Source organism: Pseudorasbora parva, chromosome 5 (genome assembly GCF_024679245.1).
Source record: "Pseudorasbora parva isolate DD20220531a chromosome 5, ASM2467924v1, whole genome shotgun sequence".
In the NCBI taxonomy this organism is placed as follows: Eukaryota; Metazoa; Chordata; class Actinopteri; order Cypriniformes; family Gobionidae; genus Pseudorasbora; species Pseudorasbora parva.
In genome coordinates, this window is record NC_090176.1 from 22660581 (window position 1) to 22672815 (window position 12235).

The following is a 12235-nucleotide window of genomic DNA, read 5'->3' on the forward strand; positions in this document are numbered from 1 at the left end:
AACGCAAGCGAGACGGAGAGAACAAATAATGTGGTCCGGCGCAAAGCAGGGAGAACGGAAAAAGATTATAGTACTCTAATAACAACTAACATGAAAGCTTTGTTATATGCCGAACTTTTCAAATAAGACAATTTGAAGGAATTTCAAGTTGCTTTTGATGGTAGAAAAGTTGTTTGCCAGCGTGTTTTAGGGAGGGGATTAGTGGGGGGATCTTGTAAGCGATGGGAGCAGAGAAACACAGACACCACACTGACAGCAACGGGCCACATGTTCTGTTGTGCTCGCACACACATACGTCATGCACCTGACAGACAGCGCTGCTCCTGCTGGAAACCTGTTTCTGTCAAGCCAACAGTGTGCTTGAAGAGGAAGGTTAATTGCCATAGGTTTTGTTCCAGCACGTGTGTTTATAAGCAAACCTTGTGAGAAGACATCCTTTAGTTCTTTCAATATTATTCTTGTGTAAGTCTACATCATTATAAACATATATTACTCGGAAGTACTAGTGTAAAAGTTGAATTAGCAAAAGCAAGATTTAAACTTAACTTTAGTCTCTGGCTTCACCAAGCTGCTTGTTTTACCCGTTTTAAAAGACACAATTTAAGCCAATAGTTCTAGACTAAAATGCTAAAATGGTTGAGCTATTTTAACTGAGAAGCAACTTGGCATATCTTAAAATATATCTGTGCTATTGTTTTGTCTCAAGACACACTTATAAAAGCCACTTAAAGGGATAGTTCACCCCAATCGGGGCCATCAACTGTTCAGTAACTGACATTCTTCAAAATATATTTTTTGTGTTCAGTAGGTTGGAACAATCTTGAGGGTGAATAAATGAGGACAGAAATTAAAATTTCTGCGTGAACTATCCCTTTAAATGCCCTAATTATAGGGTTCGTTCACCCAAAATGATATTCTGTCATTAATTACTTAGCCTAATGTCGTTCGACACCCATAAGACCTCCCTTCATCTTCGGAACACAAGTGGAGTTATTTTTGTTGAAATCCGATGGCTCAGAAAGGCTTTCATTGACACAAGTGAGAGTGGCTAAAAAATGGCGTTTGGGGTAAAATGTGTGTTATTTTGGCAAAATTGCCTGCTAAAATTCGCATTCATGGGTCTATATATTACATAATAGTTGCTTCAACAAGCGGACATGGAAAACAACCGCATAAAAAAAGTGGACTTGGCAACAGTGCAGTTGAGTTCTGTTGACATTTGACAACTAACGTAATGCGTGGCTTCGTTGCCCTCATTGGTTGTAGGTCTATCCAATTGATGTCTTTCCTGGTTCGGTTAAAACGCCCCATAATCACAGCCCAATGGAGCAATATCAGACTCATGACCACGTCAGGCTACATAAAAGGCACTAAAGACGTCGTTACAAAGTCCATCTCACTACAGTGGCTCTACAATTATTTTATGAAATGACGAGAATAGTTTTTGTGCGCAAAAACGTCTTTAGTGCATTTTATGGGTCTTGAGAGAGGAAATGACATCGGTGTCAATGAAGGCCTTTCTGAGCCATCGGATTTCAACAAAAATATCTTCATTTGTGTTCCGAAGATGAACAGAAGTCTTACGGCTGTCGAACGACGACAGAATTTAAATGTTTTGGTGAACTAACCGTTTAACTAATCTGGGCTTATTCTGTCCCGGTCTGTGAAACCAGGCCTTAGAGTACTAGAATCCAGCCTTATTGATAGAAAACCATTTATTCATCTTACTGCTGGAGCAGTAACATTTTGATGACCCTTCGTGTGGGGATCCAGCAGTGCTTCTGTCATACTCCACTATATGGAACACTTCATAAAAGGAGGTTATTGATGCAGTTTTGGTTGATTACAGAAGACAAGTGGTCGCCAGAGACCAGATTGTCCATTTTCCGCAGTCTATGTCTGATTAATTTTTCTGACTTTTCACATAGCATTATAACATGTAACTGTAGGAAGAAACAGAAGATGGAAAGGAGACTGAAAGAGAACGACCACTTGCCCCCGTTGAACCGCTATATTTCTGAGGCACTGTGCTTCACTGATGTTACGTCTGATTTAGTGGAGTGCAGAGGAGAAGAGACTGGAGTCTATAACAATCCTGTGAAGTGTTAAACAGAGCAGCATGTGGAGGTTCGTGTAAACAAGATGTTTTGCGTACATTTGGTCCAGGTTAGGCGCACATGGGTAGTTCCCTCCAAGCCTTTTTAGTGCCTTTCGAGTAAACGGTTGCAGCCCTGATTTGTGTGCACATCTGGTCGGATATGCAGAACAATACTTGTGTCTGCTTCTCGCCAAGTTGATTCAATTTTACCATGTTTTATGTTTTGCATATCACTGTTTTGCTTGGGTTTGTCTCATTTTTAAACATCTGATATGGCTTTTTTTTCCGTCTGAGTGTCTAGACGTGTTTTGCCATGTGAAACACAACCTATTGACTTAGTGCCACAAGCAAGCATGGACAAATCATAAAATTGTTAAACTAGAAAATGATGTTTCCAGCTACACTGAGGTCATTAAGTAGTTGAACTCTTATATAAATGACAAATTCTTGGCACTCTTTAATAAAAAATAATGGTTTACTTTAACTGCATTTGACATGCACATTAGTCATATGAAAATCAAGAGTAAACAGTAATATTTAACAGTAAAAGTAACATTTTTCTTATTTTAAACAACTTGAATAAAAGGCAATATCTAAAAAAAATGTTATTTAAGAATTAGTACAATTTAGTGACTTGAAATGGAGGTCCTGGTGTATTAGGGCTTGCATGAATACTTCTCTTTACTAGTTGACAAATATAAATATCTTCCGAAAATGAGACACAGTGCAGCTTTAGCAGTCTAGTGGCAAACTAGAAAAGCGTGTGTCCTGTGCAATGGAAGCTTGTGCATCGTCATTAATGCTTGCTTTGTCATAAATGGTACAAAACAGATGTCTTACTTTTATTTTCTGTCAGCCTCTGGGCAGCATTTAGTTAGCTTCAGGGTCTCTGAGCGGTTTGTAACACTTCTGGCTTGCATGTCATCTTAACAGTTCTCTCTGTAGTTTGCTGATATGCCTTATTGGGAGCGCAAAGCTTGTTTGCGCTTCTTGTAATTCCAAATATTTACATATTTGACATTTACACTCAGAATACACAAATATACCAGCACAACTTTTGTGAACAGAGAACATACACTATATTGCCAGAAGTTTTGGGATACATGCACATGAATTGTAAGCCATTTGTAATTCGTAGGGTTTAATATGAAGTTTGCCCACCCTTTGAGCTCTATACTTTCCTCGAGGTTGAGGAGTGTGTTTATGGGAATTTTTGGCCATTCTTCTAGAAGTGCATGTCAGGCACCGATGTTGGATGAGAAGGCCTGGCTCGCAGTCTCCTTTAATTCCTCCCAAAGGTGTTCTATCGGGTTGAGGTCAGGACTCTAGTCAAGTTCCTCCACACCAAACTTGCTTATTTATTATTCATTGTTATTCATTACATTATCACTTTTTTTGCATTGCACTTGATGTCAGGCTTGGATGCAGCTGCTCAGCAATGGAAACCCATTCCATGAAGCTCTCCAAGCACTGGTCTTGAGCTAATCTGAAGGCCACATGAAGTTTGGGGATCTGTAGCTATTGACTCTGCAGAAAGATGCTGCTTTCTGCACACTGAACACCTCGGCATGCACTTACACCGCTCTGTGATTTTACGTGGCCTACCACATCATGGCTGAGTTGCTGTTGTTTCTAATTGCTTCCACTTTGTTTGTTATAATACAACTAACAGTTGACCGTGGAATATTTAGTAGTGAGGACATTTCACGAATGGACTTATTGCACAGGTGGCAACCTATCACTGTACCACACTTGAATGTGAGCGAAAGCGAACTGAGAGCGAACCATTCTTTCATGTTTGTAGAAGTGTCTACATGCCTAGGTGCTTGATTTTATACATCTGGGGCCATGGAAGCAATTGGAACACCTAAAATCGGTGATGTGGGGGGGGTGTCCCAATACTTTTGGCAAAATAGTGTATATCTCCTGTCAGCAAATAGAAGTGCAACTGAATATACGTTATCTGGGACTAGTTGACACAGGTTAGTGGTAGAACTACTTGACTAGTCACTACTGTTTTATAATACCATATATTCAGTCTATCTGAAGAGACTAGAGAGAGTCCAGTGTTCACTGATGGCATTTTGTCTCAAATGGTACCATTTATGTTCACAAAAAGGAAAAGATATTCGAATACAGTCAATATCTAAATGACATAATGAAAATAAATGTCTTAATCATGCTTGAGAGGATAGACATCCATGTTTTTTTTCTAGTGAGTCTCACTTAAATTGCAGTATTTCCTAAATATCTTGTCTGATTTGTTTCTTCTTCGAATTTTTTTAAAGCTTCAATGGCATAAACGTGATAACTTCTTTCACTTTTAATACTTTCTTCTCAAAATTATTTTGAATACTGTTGCAAATAGGACCGGAAACCAGAGCGAAAGTGCCGTCTCTTAGGATAAAAGTTGTATTGTGAGGGGACAGATGCTACACTCCCATAAAGATCTGGAAAGCCATTTGTGTTTCACATGGCTGCAGTAAGCCCTCTCTCACCCGGCCCAGTCTGATGTTAATTAGTTCATAAATTAAGGACATTGACTTTTTTTAAGAGCCAAATGAATGGGAAGAAGGAATGGAAAGACGGCGAATTAAGCGCACTAAAAAACAGGCGAAAAATAAACAAAAGAAAAAACAATAAAGCAAACTTCAAAGGGGGATCTAATTCGTCAGGCGTTTGAAGTGAAAACACTGAGGCTGGTTCCACTCGCCTCATGGATTAATGGTCGACTGAACAGCCAGAGCACCCCTCTCTCTCTCTCTCTCTCTCTCTCTCTCTCTCTCTCTCTCTCTCTCTCTCTCTCTCTCTCTCTCTCTCTCTCTCTCTCTCTCTCTCTCTCTCTCTCTCTCTCTCTCTCTCTCTCTCTCTCTCTCTCTCTCTCTCTCTCTCTCTCTCTCTCTCTCTCTCATTATCAGTGCTGGGAGGCTTTTCTTTAATGTGATCTAAGAATAATTTCGAGTTTTCCTTGTTGGGGGTTAGATTACGGTCAGGTTTTCTTACAGCAGTTAGATTACTTACAGCAGCAGTTTGTACATTATTGGGGTTTGTTGGGTCAGTTTTCCTGAACTGAGTGCAGAAGAAAAGACCATTTTCTCTAATCACCAAAGACTAAATTGTAATTTAAAAAAGTTAGTTTTTTATTTAGGGTGAACTACAGCAGATTGAACTGGATGATCATTTTCAGACTTAATTGCTTGTTGTCCAAAAGTCTGAACCCTCCCTCCTCTACTTGCTTGCATCCGCGTTGTTATGGTGTTTGAATCACAGTACATTTTGAAAAATGATTTTATAATCATTTGAAACCTCTTTGGTTGATTTGTATGCACCAAAAGTTAGACAATAGCTTTATTTATTTGCAGTAAAGCAGCCAAGGCTCTTGTGGGACATTAGGACACAGAGAACATTTTAGATGTTATCATAACTATCAAGCTGAGACAATCATTGGGCTGGTGATGCCTGTGTTATGACCTCATTGCCACAAGCTCTAATCTGTATGGATAAAATCTCTCTTAATTGAATATTGATTTGTACAGACTTTATGTCTACACATTTCTGTCCGTTCTTCAGATAAGATGCCTTGACATTCCCTCCAATAGTTATAACTTCAAATCCCTATTTTCTTTTATATTTGAATATTTGTGGAATTTTTTTTTTTTTTTTTGCTTTGGCACTATTATCCTCATCCTGGATGACTATTTTGAACACTACATTTTTCTTTTTTTCTTTTGCAAAGTACTTCTGCTGTCCACATGGAATTGTATAACCTCTGCTGGGATAGAAAATACAGAGACTGGACCGCTTTGAACATTGCTTTAATCTGTAACCAGCATTCATTCTTCTCTGCAATGCAACGTGGATAGGAATGATGAGACCAGTCAATATAATTGTGTTTTTACCCATTCACTTTTTTTTTGCCCATGAAGTCGACACAAGCTTTAAAAGTGGCCTGCTTTTGACTGAAAATGCTAGATCAAACTAATGCAGAATATGGTGTGTTCACATATTGGATAGATTAAAATGAACCCTGGTGCGATTTCTCTGTTAATGTGGTTCATTTAAATAAGTGTGAATGCTGCCATCCTAATCCAAGTGGGCCAAGACCGCTGACCGCTTCCAACTCTGTTGTGGTTCGAATGGAAAATAAACCGAACCTGTTTTTGGTTTGTTTACTAGATGCAACCCTAAAAAAGGACAGAATGCTCAAGCATACCTGTTTTTTCTCGTCATATTTGCGATGCTGCCCATAACGGTTCGGTACAGGCATCAGAACCAGGTCTCCTCGCAACAGATCTACATTTGTGTGTGACGGAGGGATTCCTGCCGCTGTTTTGACTCCTTTATAAGCTCATCACAAGTTCTCAGCTGGTCAAAATACCGTCATATGTAGGCTACACACAGCACACGACATTGTTTTAGATGTTCGGTAAGTTCTGTCGTAAAATATAAGTAAAAGCCGACCGATCCGGTTGTGAACACATAGGGAATACCTTTAGGTTCAGAATTAAGAATTCCAATGTGAACGCTAAGCGTACCAGGACAAAATGTTTTGTTTTTGTCCAGACCAAACAAACCGAGTGAACCAAACTAATGTGAACTAGTGCATTCACACTACCAGAGACTTTGCCGCTGCATGTCCTGCGCCTGAATGCACCTTTAATTAAGTGGTGAAAAGTTTGAGAACCCTGCTTGAGGAATATCATTTCTGATCTTGGTTTGTGTTGCTTATTACTTTTAAATTATTTTAGCAATGTTGCACATTATGGCTGTAAATTTGTTAGGATCTAAAATTTCAACATTCTGTCAAACAACGGCTTGTTTTGTGCCTGTGCCAAGACGTATTTAACTTACTCTAAAGCGGAAACAAATCAAATGTTATTCAGATGGAAACGACATAGACCATCTCCACAGAGGAACTCCTGATATATTGCTGAAAGGGGGTCAGCTTAACGTTTCCTTAAAATTTATGCCCATTCCAGACCTACTTTGTCTTGTCTCTGCTCCTCTTTATTCCGTTCGAAAACCCTTGATGTCAGCTGGCACTGCCTCACAGAGTTTGCCAGGCTTTGGATCTCGGCAGGGGTCTATCGCCGCACCCCTCCCAACAACAGGCAGCATGTGAAGATTGTCACCCTGCTTTATAATTGGGGTTTCAGATCTTCAGAGCTTGGGACCCCTTCATAGCCCATCAGCACCTGGCTCCTTAACTTTCAAAGGCAGTGGAGACCTCCAAACCCATAGGTGGTGAAATGCTTTAAAGTTCAAACCCCACCTTTCCTCGATTCACCTGTTGTTATAATGCAGGGCTGCGTAAAGCTAGATAGTCTATGTGTGAAGATAACTAGAAAACTACATGCAAATGACTAAACAAAATGCCTGTAAAACAACAGTATTTCTAGTTAATAACAAGTACTTTATTTGAATACTTATAACTTTCTTTCTTGGCATGTTGATCTTCATATATACAGGTGAGACAGAACTCCCTCCGATCCTACATTGGTGTAGTTCCTCAGGACACCGTCCTTTTCAATGACAACATCCGTGAAAACATTCGCTATGGACGCATCTCTGCAAGTGACCAGGAAGTAGAAGAGGCTGCAATGGCTGCTGATATCCACAATAAGATATTATCCCTTCCAGACGGTAGAGGACTGCTAAATTTTCATAGCTTTATTTAGTACATTTTTTCCTGTACACAAAGTAGCAGCATTAAACAGGAAATTGCTCAGTTTTAAGATGCAGCCAAAATGCTGCATCCTTGGAATGCATACACTACCATAAGTTTGGGGTCGGTAAGACTTTTTAATGTTTTTGATGATTTGGTGCTCAAGAAACATTTCTTATTATTATCAATATTGAAAACAGTAGATTTCTTTTTAAATTCGGGATTCTTACAAGAATATATTTTCATATATATTTTATAGGATCATAATTTATTTGAAATGTTTTGTGACATAATGAATAAATAAAAGTATTAATCTTTCTAACCCCAAACATATGAACTATAGTAACGTGATTACAGTTCTGGGAAATTAAAGGATTAGTTCACTTTAAAATGAAAGTTACCCCATGATTTATTCACCCGCTAGCCATCCAAGGTGTATATGACTTTTTTTCTTTCTGATGAACACAGAGTTGTATTTAATAAATATCCTGATGTTTCCAAGCTTTATAATGGCAGTGAACAGGGCCCATGAGTTTGAAGCTCATCCATCCATTGAGGCTCCATCCATCATAAAAGTAATCCACACTGTTAATAAAGGTTTAAAACAAAGCTGAGATTTTAGTTTTTTATATAACATAGAATATAATTAAGCAATATCACAAGAACGAGAGCTTTTTTCATGAATATAAGCGGGATTGTAAGGGATATATTGATTTAGACAAACGTTCAGTAATCAAGAAGTTAATATTAAATAACAAATTTCAAACTGTGTCTTTGCTAAACTAGCAAAGTTTCGTTATTAAATAATCAGCTGCTTTGAACAAATCGGTTGAATAAATGATTCTGTGACTTAAATAATGTTTTAATGTTAAATTAATCTGAACATTATATATGCAGGTGTAATTGTAGCCTACCAATTCAGATGCAACTTCTCTGCCATAAATTATATTGTCAGTGATTTGAGTTTTAACCGCTATAGTGTCTTACTATTATAATTGTATTTATTCAATGAATATAAGACATTTCTCTGACAGTCGATATGGATCTTTTAGATGAATTTAAGGGGTGCTGGACTGGTCTTGATTCTCTCCCACCCTGCATTGGTCTTGGTTTTGTATTGGTCTCAACCCCACAAAGTCTTGGTCTCTGTTTAGGTGGTCTTGACTACAACACAACCCATTGATTCGCTTCAGAAGGCCTTTATTAACCGTGTGGAGTACATTTATGATGGATGTACTTTTTTGAACTTCAAAATGTTGGGTCCTGTTCACTGCAATTATAAATCTGGGAAGAACCAGGACATTTTTCTCTGAAAAAATATTTTATTATTGACAGGATATAATACTGAAGTAGGTGAAAGGGGTCTGAAGTTGAGTGGGGGAGAGAAGCAGAGAGTGGCCATCGCTCGCACAATCCTAAAATCCCCTCGCATCATTTTGCTCGATGAAGTGAGTAAAGCCTCTTTTGAAGTTTGACAGTTTATGATGTGGGTATGTACTCAATTCTGCTTTACAAATTTTTCTTCCAGGCCACATCTGCTTTAGATAGTCAAACGGAGCGAAACATCCAGACTTCTCTTGCTAAGGTGTGTGCCAACCACACCACACTCGTCGTGGCTCACAGGTAGGTCTGATTCTTGCAAACAGAAGGGCTAATGCAGCTCAAACTGATGGTCAGTGTTGGGAAATTACTTTAAAACTATAGCTTCACAGTCTACACGCCTCTTATAACTGTTATTAAATTGCTGTTAAAACCATTAAGCTTCATGGAACTGTACATTTCTTTAATATAATAATTTTACAAAAAAAGGTGTAAAATACCACAGGGTCAACTCGTTGCATTCTTTTCAACACAGTTAAATGACTTGGTGTGAGCTAGGCCCATTCACGCCAGAGACGACAACTATACCGCTAGTGATAAAGATACAATTCTGAAAAGCGTTTTAAATATAAAACAAAAGCAGAGTGCACTTTTGTTTTGAATATAAAACCAAAGCAGAGTCCACACCACAACTGTAACGATATATGTAATTGGAGTCTCTTTCAAAATTATTTTTTTCCTGCTGATGTTTTTCCTGCTTTCCATCGCTGCACTATTGACAATGGACTATTTGCCTAATGCGATCACACCTTTATATCGGCCCTCATGGTCCATTATGTCCAGGCCCTGTAATATATTGCCTACTCACTTTGAATTCAAGGCTTTATCCCTCAGATAAACATCATGTATTGATAAAAGCTTTTGTTGAGCCATCTGGGCGACATCTCTAGCATTAATTGAATTGATCTATTTATCTTGAAGCCCAGTGTCTTCAGAATAACACCCTAGCCCAAAAAAATGAAAGGTGTATGAAGGATAATCCAAAAAATAGCAGGCAGCTGTCTCACAAATTGAGATAAAGCTGTGCATGACATACTAGGTGAGCTCATAGTTCACACCATAGACCGTAAAGAAATATGGATGCGTCTTCACTACCTTCGACAGATGAAAAGTGAAGCCGCCAATGTCGAAATCACACCTGTCCATCACACCTGATAACTTCACCTGGAGAAGCTGTCAATCTCAGCTATCAATCATGTCACACTCCCCGTTTTTATAGTATCAAATAACTAACTAAAACCAAACTTATTTAAACATGAACTCTTGAAATGAAATTAGCGAGACAAAAACAAAAATACAAACTAAACTGAGATTTGGGACTGAGTCTGCACAGAAGAAAGCAGGAAGTAGAGCCACAATATCAAAACCCCGGCAAACTTATGAGCTATACTGTGACCAGCCACCTGGGGACGATCTAGACACGCCAACACGAGTTTTCAACACGAGTGCGGCAGGCTTGGTTCACACCTGTGAGATTGTGGAGTAATCCTTTAAAAAAAAAATTAATATATGCACGCTTCTTGATTTTATGAAACATTTAACTTTCAGAGAACTTACCCTTCAGCAGTTTATTTTTTTGAAACTCAGAACATTTTGCGCACATTAACTGTTTTTTGGTAATGAAATGAAAGCAGCTTACCGTAATTGAAAAATAAACCCTAATGTACTTTGTGTGGAGAATTCTGTTGTGGTAGTGAAGTTTATTAGACAAACTTTAGCACTTGTGCTGTACAACAGGGTGACTGCATGTTCATTTTAGACATACAGAAGAATTTCTGTTCAATTTTTCAGTCAGCTGGTTGTCATATAAATCTTCACATAGCAGCAACATTTAAAACATCTGTTCAGAGCAGTGGATGGTTGACTGATGAGTGAGTGGGTTTATCTTGTCATCCAAGACTTATCAGAATAGATTAGTGTTTACACTATAGATGTGATATTACATGTGACATCTGACCACCTTCGGATATGGTTTCATTTGTGAGAAGACGTCTCATTTACATCATTGCAGCATAGACTGTAGCTTCATTCCGACTGACGTGGTGTGAAGTGTTCACTGCTGCCTATTACCTGAGCACAGGATCTATTGAAGTTCATTTCTCTTGGCAAAATGTGTTTATTTGGAACGTACTTCAACACTCGACCCGTGCATATTAATTGATATTAAGGTGTTTAAGGTTTGATGACAAAATATAGCATACTTCTTAAAATACATTACTGTTCAAACGGTTTAGCTCAGTAAGATTTATAAAATTAAATACAAATAAATTACTATTATTTAGAGAGGGAACATTAAATTGATCAAAATTGACAGTTAAGACAATTACAAAGGATTCCTGAAAAAAAAACTGTTACCAAATATAATAACACAAAACACAAAAATTTTAATAAATCAACATTGATAATAAAATAAAAATAATAATAAAAGATTTAGTGAGCAGCAAATCGGCATATTAGGATGATTTCTGAAGGATCATGTCACACTGAAGCCTGAACCAATGATGCTGAAAATTCAGCTTTGCATCACAGGAATACATTACATTTTAAAATATATATTTAAATGTAGTTATTTTCAGTTGTAATGTTTCACAGTATTACTCTTTTTCTGTATTTTGATCAAATAAAGCCAGCCTTGAGCATGCAAGACCTGTTTCAAAAACACAGTTGAAAAATCTCACAGACCCTATGTAATGTAAATGACCATATGTTAATTTAATATACATGTGTATGTTACATCCATATGTATTTATAGAAATATAAATGGATTAATAATTTTAAGAAAATTGTCTAAAAGTGTCATATTGTCTAAAAGTGTCATATTTGGTACAGACAGTTTTTGTCACTACGTGCATCTTTGTCAGTCCGAGCATACTCTAATTTGTATTTTTATTTTTGTGTGTTGTCTAATTCATTCAATTGTATGGCCACCTGTTGTTTCTTTTCATCTTCTTTCATTGTACTGTGATGCAGATGCAGTAATTACTCAAACAATCTTTTTGAATACAATTCATTCTTTTTCCAGGAATTGTTTCACCTCTAGTCCACACGATAGTGTTTGATAGAGGTCTGCTGTGTCCTCAACAGAAAACATG

General features: G+C 37.8%; 1 protein-coding gene across 1 annotated transcript in view; it reads left to right on the plus strand.

The window, feature by feature from the left end:
• Nucleotides 1-12235, plus strand: part of abcb6b (ATP binding cassette subfamily B member 6 (LAN blood group) b) — a 43997-nt gene that overhangs the window by 23141 nt on the left and 8621 nt on the right. Inside the window, exons 14-16 of the mRNA XM_067443507.1 lie at nucleotides 7567-7741; nucleotides 9099-9211; nucleotides 9292-9386. Coding sequence (XP_067299608.1) covers nucleotides 7567-7741; nucleotides 9099-9211; nucleotides 9292-9386 — 383 coding nt within the window. The remainder of the gene's footprint in view (nucleotides 1-7566; nucleotides 7742-9098; nucleotides 9212-9291; nucleotides 9387-12235) is intronic.